General features: G+C 45.3%; 1 protein-coding gene across 1 annotated transcript; it reads right to left on the bottom strand.

Moving 5' to 3' along the window:
• Positions 1-7,449: 7,449 nt before the first annotated feature.
• Izumo1r (IZUMO1 receptor, JUNO) lies at positions 7,450-10,920 on the bottom strand. The gene is made up of 5 exons (XM_010633666.1): positions 10,869-10,920; positions 9,507-9,646; positions 8,646-8,834; positions 8,031-8,166; positions 7,450-7,871 (listed from the first exon to the last, which is right to left on the bottom strand). The coding sequence occupies exons 2-5, from the start codon at positions 9,642-9,644 to the stop codon at positions 7,603-7,605; spliced, it is 732 nt and encodes a 243-aa protein (XP_010631968.1). The 5' UTR covers positions 9,645-9,646; positions 10,869-10,920; the 3' UTR covers positions 7,450-7,602.
• Positions 10,921-12,427: the final 1,507 nt, after the last annotated feature.

The raw sequence follows: 12,427 nt of genomic DNA, 5'->3' as shown, positions 1-12,427 counted from the left end.
AACATGTCCTTCAGTTATGCTCTGAAAATATTAATACAGTCTCAATGAAATATAGAAGTGTTCCTTACTGCTGGCTATGGAGTACAGGGAGGAGAAAGTGGCTCTCCCTCCTAGTCGTCCTCTTCTCTTCTTCCACGTAGCAGTCCCTTTGCCTGGCACACACTGCCACCTTTCTACGTCATCAAATCCAACTTTTTTGTATTTTTTCAGAGCTCTATTCTCTAGGTAATAATTCATGTCATGTTCTATATGTCAGCCAAAGAATGCTGATTAAAACTGTAAAATTAAAAAATACATTGGGAAGCAGTCCATCCTCCCAGCTCTGAGCCTCCCTGGGCTAGGAAATGGGTTAAGAATTGGGTAATTACTTAATAATGAAACCATAGTAACATATAGTATTTAATGTCTTTCTGTGACTATTCTAATGCTCCTGGAGGTAGGGAGGCGGGAGTGGGTAACCACAAAATTTATATCCATGGAGGATAAACTAAATTTAGCTATTAGTGAGAAATGGGTCCCTTTCAGTTGCTTGTTTGTTCTGACCTATGATCTGACTTACGGGGTGCTTTCCTGAAGCCCGGATTCCACCCCAGGGTTAATTGCTTCTGCCTCCCAAAGCTGGGAGTATAATCACACCCTGTTAAGTAGTGAAGCAGCTGGAAGCCCTGAGCCCATCGGCTTCATAATCAGTGTCTGTTGTGGGATCTAGAGCTGCAGCCCCTCTCCGTAGGCAGATGCAGAGCTCAGAAAAGGCGGAAATGATTTAAGTATTGTTTCCTTTTTTACTGCTGTTTTCAACTTTTAGTCTCTATTTATAAAATGTCCTGACCCCGAAAACAATCCTGTTCCATTTGAGTCTCATCCTTGAGGGGATTTTGGTCCTCTGAAAATTTTACACTTACCATATGGCTAGGGATAGACAGGCTATCTGGGCCATGAGCTTGGAAACTGACCTTCAAGAGCAGCTGCCCGGACCACACAGAATGCTCCCCTGGGCCGAGAGGGCTGGGCTCTGAGCTCCCAGCAGGTGGCACAGCCCCATTGTTAACTGAATCAAGAGTTTATATGCGAAACAGTTTAATCCTGAGATTACGTTTTTTTAGCATTTTATGTCTTCTCTGGTTTCAATGAAAAATGCATCCACTGTCCACTGCTTTGTGCTCAGCCCTGGATCGCCTGCCCCTGAACTCATCTTTCTGTCTTCTTTGAACTTCATCTCTACTAGTACTTTCCATTTGTCCTGCAGACATGTTCCTCCATCTTGAAAATAATCCCTTAGTTTTCCTACTTCTTTTTTTTTTGTTTTTTTTGAGATAGGATCTCACTATGTAGTTGAGACTGACCTGGAACTCACTATGTAGCCCAGGTTGGCCTTGAACTCACAGTGATTCTCCTGCCTCAGCCTCCTGAATGCTGGGATTACAGGCTTGCGCCACCATGCCTGGCTTACCCACTTCTTTAATGTATCTGTCTCATCTAAACTAGCTACCTCCTCACCCCACTGAGTTTCTTGTGTTTCTTTTCTAACAATGATCTTATTTATAGTTTTTATAATTTTTGTTTACTTAGATTTTTGCTGTATCAGTCATTACAAAATCAGCTTCCCTAGGACAGAAATTATGCTTGCCTCATTCATTATTATATCTTGTGGAGACGGATTGAAGACCATCCAAATGAGAACAAGCAAAGACTTTTTATTCATAGTGTGTTCTAATGAGAAAACCACTATCACTTGTATTTTGGCAGAGTTTCAGACTGGAAGAGAGGGAAGTGCTTTTGGTCTTCCTAAAAGGAGGCTATTGTCAGGGAAAGTGAAAAGTGAGCTATTTAGAAGCAGGGCATTCCAGATTTGGCTTTTCCCAGTTGGTCTTAAATTGGGTGCAGGAGCCTAAAATAGGAAAGTTAGCAGTTACTAATCAGTTTCTGGCCATTTTGAATCAGTTGTTTTAGGGGTTATTCTTTGGCATCTTGGATTGGTTGCCATAGGTAGTAGATTGCCTTCCTGGCCTGGTTGTAGATTTATGTAAAGCTGGGCTATTGTTTATATATTCAGTCTTTCAGTCCCCAGGACCAGCTCATGTCCAATGTAGTAACTAAGTTGAAAGGAGCAGAAGGGGAGGAGAGGGATAAAGAAGGAATTAAGACATGTATGTACATGTATCAACTCCCCATTATAAATACAATCATTATGTACTGCAAACATTCACTAATAAAAATACTATTTATAAATTATAGTGATGTCTTGGTTAAGGAACTCAGTTCTTTTCTCAATTGTAGTTGCAAACTGAATTGGTAAGATCTGAATCAAATTCAGCAGTTAGGTTCAATGTTGATCTCATGAGGAGATTCGATTTTGTTATCCAATTTGGCTTGCCACTGTGGAAAGAATTATGTTCATGAACCCGAGGTACCACTGTAACTGATATGTGGATGGCAATTCGGAATCTTTTCTCGTGCTTCTGAAATACAGCTTTCTGCCTTCCTCTTTACACTTGGTTTCTCTTTCCCTGTCTCTACTAGCTACAAGTAAGGAGGAGAGATTTTCTACAATCTTCTCATTTTTCTTTCCACATTTTTCTTAGAGAACTACTAAGTTCCACAGCACCAAACAACACTTATAGGAAAAGGGGGTCTACAGTTCTTATCTCTGGCCTAGACCTTTCTCCTGTACTACAGGTGAACTGTCAGATCATCAGATCGACATCTCCATAATGATATCCCACCAGCACCTCACAGCTCCTCATCCGTCCCTCCTCCCTGGGAAACCCTCCTCCTTCTGCAGATTTTTCTACTCTATTCATTTGTGGCAAAGCACTACCAAAGGTAATTGCTGATCCTATAGGAAAATAGATCTGAGGATAGATGTGAGCAGAACAGAGGGAAGGAGATACAATGGAAACAACTGCTAGTGTTGGCAGGGAGAGGGCCCCTTTAGGGTGAAAGGGGCCCTGAACATTCAAGCCATCTCAAGGTCTGGGGCTGGGAAAATGATCTGATGTATAAGATGCCATCCTGGGTCCCCAGAATAATCTCCATATCTGTGCTCTTCAATAGCAAAAACATTAGGAAGCCCCTAAGGAACCAGTCACTTCTGTGGGAGCATTAGTGGGGGAAGGTAACGGGGCTCAGTACTCATTTTGGAGGCAGCCAGAGCGGTCTGGGAGCAAGGATGCTGTGCGTGAATGCCAGGCTATAGCCACTTCTGCGCTCAGGGAGGGGTTTGCTGAGGAACATTCCTCAAAAAGGTACCTTAAATTAAAGGCAGCATATAAAAGAGAGCAACTTTTGTTTTCATTTTTCATCTGCCATGTAGGACTTCCCAGTATTCTCTGAGAAGAGCCTGAGTGAGTTTGGATGCTCCCAACATGGAAAAGTGACTAGGTTGTATCCAGTAGAAGGAGCAGCCTCCAGCTTCTCCTCTTCCCCTCAAGACCTAGGACAGTCCAGGCTAGCGACAGGACCTCTTGGAACTAGAAGAGGCATCATGACGTCATCCAAAGCAGTTAAAGTTTTGGTAATAGTTTTGTCTTCCACACATTTCATTGAATACCTATTTTTGTGGCGTTGCATGTAAAATTATGGTCCAAATTTTTACAAATTCTGCCTTCTTAATAGTTCCTGAGTCTGCCCTTTTCTGGGCCACTGCCTCTACTATAACCAGACCTTATGATTCCTAGAAAGTTACTTAAAATTAAGTTGACACTTGCCTTCATATTTTACTTCTCTCCTGAAAATTCACTCTACACATTGCCCTTGGTCACCTTGTCTTTGATTTGTCCCTCTTTAAATTTATTCTTTATACAATTGGATCTTTAAAAAATCTGCAGCTGCTGGTTACAGAGGGCAGAATGAATGCCTGGAATTCCACTAAAATGATTGTTTATTTCCAACTAATCCTCTACCAAGAGCATATGAACAAAATCGCCAGATACAAAGGTTTAAACAAATATTTAGAAAATAGCATTGGAAAGCAATCAAAGAGGGCAGGGGAGGCTAGAGGAAGTGTAGGAGGCAGCTGAGGTGGAAGATGGAACTGCTCTGTCAGGCACAACCTCTGAGATGCTCTGGGTACAGATTTGGCAGGCCTGGGAAACAGGGAGGAAACGTATGCACTCATCTCACCATGTTCTTCGCTCAAATCAGAGCTCAGGTAATCCTCCATTATTTATCCATGGAAGTTGGATGAAGCCTTCTTTAAAAAATTGAATCAAATTCTGAATAGTGCCAGAGTTTCACATGAGTGTCAGGATTACAAACAGAATCATACTTTATTCTGGCAGATGAGAAGAAAGCCCCTCACACCCAAGATATTCTTGTCAACTCAGTCTTGAGAAGCCAAGTATACAAATGGACAATGGTCAGGCCAAATATAAAACCAGATATCCAACTATAGTAACCAGCCTAGAAGCCACCCACACTATCTATAGCTAGACTTATAGAATGTCTAGGCCACCATCTCTATCAAGTAGCCCAGGAAACCATCCAGTAACCCCTGTAACAATCAGTCCCAAACAACATGGACTTGATTAATAACTTCCAGCTTTCCTAGTTTTTTATGCTGGTTCAATTTAGGACAAACTGGAGAAAGCCAAATGGTCCCCTGGCTAGTCATCTCAGATGCATTGCTTTCACCCACCTGCTGTTTTCCCTGCCATCAGCCCTATCTAGGGAAGACCCAAGGACTTCCCTCTCTCCCTCTCCAAAGCTTTTCCACTGTTCTGCCTATCTTTGAGTCTCTGCCAAAATGCAAGGCACAGTGGCTGACTCTGTTATTACAGCACGCTCGGAATAAACAGCCTTTGTGTTCTCTTGTTTGGGAGTCTTCTTCATTTCCATCCTTTGAAGTAGAATTTAGTTAGCAAGCCCTCCTCATGCCCAGAAACTCTCCAACACCAGCAGCTTTATACTGAGGGAGAGGAATACTCCGTAGGCAAACATGGAAGGAAAAGGCAGCTAGAAATGTCAAACCAGCCCCTCACTATTAAATATGGACAGACAGCCAAAGTCACCAGACTAGCAAAACCCAGCAGCACACGGGAGACAGTCAGAACAGAACAGAGTGACCTTGGAGGAAACATCATTCAGAGACTAGAAACAGCTTTTGAAAAATAATTCTAATTAGATCTTTGGTGAGATGTGAGAAGATATTACTCCCATAAAACCAAAAACAGTGGGCTGTGAAAAACAAGGGAATAAAAAGAGCCTCCTGGAAATTAAAAGTAGATTGCCAAAATTAAAAAGATTGGAAGATTAAGAAGAGAAACTCTTGACAGAACAGAGAGCAAAAAAATAGTCTGTGCAGCAAAAAAGATAAGCCATTCTTTGTACTTGTTTCTAGCTAAGTGCAGAAATGGCTGGAGGTGTGTGCATCTGGGTGAGGACCTTGGAGTTGGAGGGGTTGGCTTACTGTTAGGCTTGGGCTTAGGATCCTCGGACTTTTAGCCATGTGCATAAATTGTTTTGACTGAAAGCAATTCTGATGGTTTACTCCACCCCTGCCAACAACATGAAGGAGTACAGCTCCATCTCCCTCCTGCTTATGATCTGTTCTGGGAGGAGCCAGTCCTCCCTCCTACCCTACACGCCCGTAACTGCCTCAGTCCCATGTAACTACCTACCAGGTTCTTCAATGCAACCCTATGAGCTGGAGCTGTGGGATCAGAGTTTTCTAGGTTCAAACCTACTTATATTTATGTTCTAATTTGAAAAAACAGGGATAATAAGAGTACCTGCCAAGACTTTTATGACAATCAAAGAATTACCTAACACATGTTACGTACGCACTTAGAGGCAGGCCTTGGGTGTGTGGCAAATGATCAATAAATATCAAAAACTATTAGCGCTCCCAGAACTTGCTTTGTTTACCCCAATTTTTAATTTATTTTGGCTACTTTTTAATATTTATGTTCCAAAATGCTTTTTAAAAAGTCATTAAACTCTCAACTTTATTAAACTAGATAAATACTTCATTTAGTCCTTGTTTCCGAAGAGACCTTCTTTACCCATATTTTTCAAGCCACTATTGTTTCTTTTTTCTTTTCTTTTGTTTTTGTTTTTTTGTTTTGCTTTGTTTTTTTGTTTTTTTTTCTTTGAGGTGTGGTCTCCAAAGTTGTCCCGGCTGTCCTTGAACTTGTGGTCCTCCTGCCTCAGCCACCTGAGTAGCTGAGATTAAATTTGAAGGTCCTGCTGCTTATGGTTGGCACCTCAAGGCTCACTTGGGGTTTGATCATCATCCCCTCCCTACTCTCCGTGAATGCCCTCCTACACTGGGCTCAAGCCTTTAGTGAGTTCCTCTCAGGACCCCAACCCTGGCAATGTTGAAATTTCTTGCAGACTTCCTGAGAAGAGATTTGTCCCCACATCACTGCCCTCTTTTCTCCTTCTCTGTGTCTTGAGCACCATACATAGCTCTGTGATTGTAGTGTGACAAATCTGTGACAAGGCTAGCTCTGTGAATGAGCAAGTTCAAGATAAGCTCAGAAAGAGTGGAGGCTGAGTTCATTTGATGAGCAGTTTGCTAATGTCTGACAAGAATGAGCACTTGTTTGAAAAGCCAGCCAATTTAGGTACTAGAACCTTCTTCACAGACAATATCATAAGGAAAGCAATGTCTATTGCAGGGAGGGGCCGAGCTCCAGGATCCATCAAGTTCCTAGTGGGTGGGCCAGCTGCCAGGCCATTCACAGAAGAGGCTTGAACTCATACCCCTTTCCAGTTCAGTTGGATGTTTCTGCTTCCTTCTGGGGGATATGGCATTGCCTCAGAAGCACATACTGTATGGTAGCAAACAAGGGCTCTAGCTTTTTCCTTTTTCTTTTCTATAACTTTGATGATCTGATTCAACAACCTCATTCCTCTCAGCTGAGAGAAAAATCAACAGCCTTATCTAAAGGTCAGTGGAGTTGCCAGTAGTTACATAAAAAGTGGAAATGCTGGATTAGAATTCTAGACCAATATGTTGTGATTCTGAGAGTGAAAAAAAGGGGATAAAAGGAAGAAGGGGAACACTGAAAACATTCGAGGTAGCTGCCTCAATTTTGATATCCAAAATTGAGTCAATGGTCTGGGTGACCCCATCCCTCAGCCTCCGTCTTTGTTATGGTGACTCACTTATGGAGAGGGGAGTATGAAAGTAATCCCATCAGAGGTGTTATGAGGATAGGTGGTGGATGTTAAGAAATTAATAATTCTTAAGGAACATCCTAACTCTGAGACTTCAGTGCAGCAGGAAGGCTGGCTCCCTTTTTGTGTCCATGAGGCTGGGGCAGAGTGACACACAGAGAGGACAGGTCCACCGTCATTTTATTGGAAGCAAAATGCTAAGATGGAAGACCAGGCTGCCACCATCTGCTTTCCCATGGAAGGGGTGGTGTGGACAGGACAAGAAGGTAGGACTCTTGGAGTCCCACCATGGACCCCATTGCTAAAGGCAAGGAGTGGGGTCACTGTAGTTCTGGTCCCCAGCTCCTTCCCAGGGAGAGGTGGGGGCTGCAGGCACTAACCAGTATGGCCTCAATCCTCCCTGCTACTAGCAAGGTGGTGGTCATGGCCTGGCCCATAGCTGGCAGGAGCAAGATAGGCAAGTGGGAGAAGAAGGGGCCATCAGGAGAAGAACCACAGGAACAGACAGAAGGTCATGAGGGTATAGGAGCACGCCCAGGCTGGGGCAGGGCTGGCAAAACGGCGGGCCACAGCTACATTGGGGTTGCCCTGGTCAGGCTCAAACCACTTCTGGAGACAACGCCCACTATTCCTGTGCTCAGGGCTTGCCTTGAAGGAGTTGCTCCAGATCTTCTCACATAGGTCGGCCGGGGTGGGGAAGTAAGCTGGGAAAGGATGGCAAAGGGCCCCTGCTGGGCAGCGGCTTTTCCCTGTGGGGGTTAACAGTGCAGCTAGAGCTTCACTCCTCAGTGGCCCTCACCCATGTACCTATCATTTACCTAGGGACAGCAGAGAGAGGGTTGCATCTGCACCCAGGCTGGGGACTCCAATGCCCCCTCCTTCCTCCCGGGCCTTGTTGTGCCACTTACCTTGACTCCAGTCCCAGCCTCCGTGCCAGTTGGATTTGCAAGTGTAAGAACTGCTGCAGTCAGCCCACCACTGCTCACAGTCCTCCCGGCAGAGTGGCACACCCAAAACTCGTTCCTCTCGACCCTTGGAGCCCACCTGAGTGCAGACATAGTAAGAGACAAGGACATTAGCGACAAGGCAATTTGAAGACTGCTAATAGCTACAATGATACTTGTGCCAGGTACCATGTGTACCTCATCCCTTATAAAATCTCTATCTATCATTAATTTACAGACAAGAACAATGAGATCAAGTGGCAAAATAGTTTGTCTCAGGCTGCACAGCTGGGAAGAGAAGATGAAATTCAAGCTCAGGTCTGTCTAATTCCACCAAGCCTCCTGTGGCAGTAATCCCTCATCCTATTGTTCTCATCTGACCAGTCCCCTCCGTGCCATGCTCCCAGGCCAGATGATGCTTCCCCTCCATCCTTTTCTCCAAGAGAGGCCTCTGGTTCTGCTCTTGTCAATATAGAGCAGCACCTCCAGTCCCTCCTGGAAACACCAGCATGTGATTAAGTTGAAGCCCCTCACTCTAAGTAACAAAATAGTGCATGGATCAGCCTCCTGCCTTCTTACCGGCTGGATCCAAGGTCCCAGGTTAGGGGAACACTCGTAGAAGCAGGTGGCCTGGATGAAGTGATTCTGACAGCTTGGGGTCAGCAATCCACAGTGAATCAAGCTGAAGTTGTGGAGCTGTGACTCTGTGAGGTGGGCTTGCCAACTTGTGGTGGCTGTGCAGCAAGCATTGTCCTTCCAAGGGATACACTGAAGGTGGAGGGAAAAAGCAATAGGCTTGAAGAGTAAGAGGCAGGCTTAATGAGTGTCTAGGGCAGGAGGGTGGCAGAGTGAACACGTCCCTTAGGAGGAAGCCTGACCACACTGGGGTAAGCACCCTCCTGTGGAGGAGGAATCATGGTGATCTATCAGTGTTCACCCATAGGGCAAGAGGCACCTGCACACTGACTTTTCTGCCACAGACTGCTGCTGTCCTCTATGAACACAGCTTTTGGGGTCTCAGTCATAAGAGGCCACAGAGGTCTTTGTGGGGAAAGAAAGTATAGAAGCGCCCCTGTGAGACATGGGGAATCTAGGATTGCATTGTTTTGGAAGGACTGATAGGCAAAATGTGAGCTCCTCCTCCCACATTCCTGTTGATTGCCTTTGGGAGTTTGGTGGAAGTCATTCTGTTTCCCAGGCCTATCCATAGGGGATTTCTCCAGCTCTGTGTTAATCTGACAGTGGGTCTTTGGAACTGCCATCTGGCCTCTCAAATGGCTAGAGCAGCTCATTGGTGAGAATTTGGGATACTTCTCACCCAAGGCACCAAATGATCAGTGGTCCAGAGACCACTTTGGCATTTGTGTTGCTTCCCTGATTTGCCAGGGGGAAAAAAAAAAAGCCCCACACTAGCCCCTGGGCCAAGTCTAGCTTCTGTACCTGCACAAAGAGCTTATCTTCTGGGCCAGGTTCTCTCTTGTGGTGCCTGGCGTTCATGCAGACATTGAGCAGCTTGTCCCCAGCCCAGGTGGGCATGGCTATCCACAGCCCTAGCAGGAGCTGCCATCCCTGTGCCATGCCTGCTGTGGAGGAGACACAGTGCTGCTCATGTGATAGAGAGGAACCTTATCTACTTCCTCCACCATAAGAGTCCCTGAAGGGACAGGATGTGCTCCAAGCCTCCTTTAAGTGGCTACCACACTCTAGCTGTACCCAGGACCCTCTGTCTGTGGCAGCACCATGGACTATCAGGGCAGGTAGAATAATCCTTTGAGGTCTGACACTCCACCCCTGACCACTGTACAACTGCACAAACTGAAGCTCAGAGAGTGTGAGCGGTGAGTCCTAAGAAGGAGGTCAGGGAATCTTAGTTCTATCCTTTCTGAGAAACTCTTCGTAGCTCTTCTCTACTCATAGATCCAGCCTTTCTCACTCAGTAGCATTTGGACTGGGAATTCAGAGCACTAGTCCTTGCCCACAGCAGATCCCCCAATACTGGCTTAGTTCCTGAACAAATACTCCATAACCAGATCTCCCATAGGACCAAAAAGTGAAATGGGATGGGGTGGTATGACCAGTGTCAGCCCACCTAATGTCAGCTCTAATTCCAGCCCCCAAGAGGGTTCCAAACAAAGACCATAAAGTCCTCAGAAGAGCTTGTCCCCAACCTGGCTCCCTTTAGTTAGAGATCTTTCCTAGACTACTAGCTCTGCTTCCACTGGTTTCAAGTCATCTCAAGCCAATCCTGAGCAGAAGTTTGAGTGTTGGATGGGCCCTCACAGGTGGGGCACTCTCAGCATTAAGATGTATGGAGCTTAATGTCTAAACCCAAGCCCCAGTCCCAGCAAAGCACTGAGGCTGGGCTTTCTCTTGCTGTTTGTTGAGTGCAGTATCTCCTATTCTGTTCTGGTTTGTACTGGCAATGAAAGGAATGGAAAGAGAGAATCTTCCCAATGACCTTGAAAACCAGCAGAGCACCTACCTTTAGTCAACCAACTCCTAGAAAAGAAACTCCTCAATCTTCACTTCCCAGGAGCCCATGGCTCTTCTGTCCCCTTGGGCCCATTACAATAAAACTGAACACTTGCAGACTAGCATGAGTTTAGAGTCCCAGACCTCCTGGGGATGGGGCCACAGCCCCTACCTCTGGACACTATCCTTCAGTCTAACCACATGCTGCTCTCTATCCACAGCACCATTTCTAAGCTTGGCTACTACCATTGAGGTTTTTTGTTTTTGCTTTTTAAGAGTCAGGTGAAAAGAGGAAAGACACTGTCCTTTCTAGTACTTTTTCATACTCACTTTTGGTGCAGAAGTCCTCCAAGGGCTTCCTTCACCCCCAGAGACAGGAGTGAGGCCAGGACAAGGGGAAACCACCAGCTGCTATTTATTGCTAGTCCAGGTTCTACAAGGTCCAGGTGCAAGGCAGACGGTAGGTGGCTCCAGCTGAGCAGCCTCTTTGGCTCTGTTGGCCTCTCTGGGATCTGAGAGGGCCTGCTTCATTGGAGAAGAAAGTCTGCAGAGTGAGAATTATAGGGTCCTGTAGTCAGCTACTGAGTTCAGCTTTTGGTGCTGCCTCACCAGCTGGATGACTTTGAGGAAGTTAAAGTTTCTAAGCATCAGTTTCTCCATCTGTCAAGGGAGCTGTTAAACTGTCGAGGAAAAGAAAAAGTTCACACAGAGGAGTTGGCAAACCCCTGACAGAGTTAAGTATCCAAGGTTTTAGTTCTTGGTCTTCTTTTCTGCAGCCTTCCCCTCTCTCTTCTTCCCCTGTTCTGTTCCAAAGCTGTACCTGCCCCTTCCTCAGCTTAGTCACCTGGTGCTTGAGTACCTGTGTCCTCTCAGCCTACAGGAGCCAGGTTCCTGCTGCAGAGGGGACCAAGAAGCACACAGGGTACAAAGATGATGTGTGGTCTTGGGGACACAAAAATTTCACTGTCAAAAACCAAAACAAAGAAACCTCCTTCACAAGCCACAAGACATCCTCCATTAGCACATAGCGACTGTTGGCCTGTGAAATACTACTCTACAAGTATTCCACTGAAATGGAGCCCATATTTTTGCTTATTTCTCATATTTCTTCTTCTAAGGAGAAGTAACTGAAGTCACTGAGGTTTTTTTGATACAGAAGAAGTTAAAGCAAAATACCAGAAGCACTTTGAAGAAAATATACTTTGATGTTCAACCACACAATGTCCAAGACATGCATCAGTCATTATGTTGGAAAATGTTATGTTCCACACCTGGGTAATCACAGATCTTGAGTACTGAGCGCCACCAAGCACCAGGCACTGGGTTCATGCCGTCTGTACACTGTCTGACTTCCTATTTGCAGCAATGTCCAGAGTGAACACCCTCTCCTATGGGGAAGCTGAGGCTCAGCTAGGAGTTGCAGAGCTAGTGTCAGAACCTACGTATGCATACATGAGTCCATATCAGATGATGAGGAGACAACCAGAACTGAACCATCTGAGGGATACTGCTTTGTAAAAGTTAAATGCCACAGACAGATTGTGTGTGTGTGTGTGTGTGTGTGTGTGTGTGTTGGAAGATGTATGTTGGCTCATTTGGGAACACTGATAGTTACCAGCTGAGCATCCATGACCTGCCTTAATCAGAGGTGGGTGTGTCTTCTTTAGGGTCAGACATTGAAGGGTAATGGCTTTTCTCCAGCATAGGTCTCTTCACAAAGCACCTACCAAAGAGGGCGAAGCAGATCATCATGTTCTAGCTACATCCTCACAAACAGTCAGAATATTCTAAGCCTTGAAGATGTAAGAGGTTTGCAGTTAAATATCCAGTTTAAAATGGCCATGGACATTTCTTGCAAAGGCAGAAACCCAGAAATGAATCACGAAGGT

The sequence above is a fragment of the Fukomys damarensis genome, unplaced genomic scaffold (genome assembly GCF_012274545.1).
Source record: "Fukomys damarensis isolate Sample0158 unplaced genomic scaffold, DMR_v1.0_HiC HiC_scaffold_16, whole genome shotgun sequence".
Classification (NCBI taxonomy): Eukaryota; Metazoa; Chordata; class Mammalia; order Rodentia; family Bathyergidae; genus Fukomys; species Fukomys damarensis.
This window is presented reverse-complemented; position numbering and strand designations above follow the sequence as displayed.

Excerpts from the sequence above, each read along its gene's own strand:
- Izumo1r (XM_010633666.1), bottom strand. The coding sequence starts at position 9,644 with ATGGCACAGGGATGGCAGCTCCTGCTAGGGCTGTGGATAGCCATGCCC. Across the intron at positions 8,835-9,506 it reads AAGATAAGCTCTTTGTGCAG|TGTATCCCTTGGAAGGACAA; the intron begins GTACAGAAGCTA and ends CTCCACCTTCAG. Across the intron at positions 7,872-8,030 it reads AGGCTGGGACTGGAGTCAAG|GGAAAAGCCGCTGCCCAGCA; the intron begins GTAAGTGGCACA and ends TAACCCCCACAG.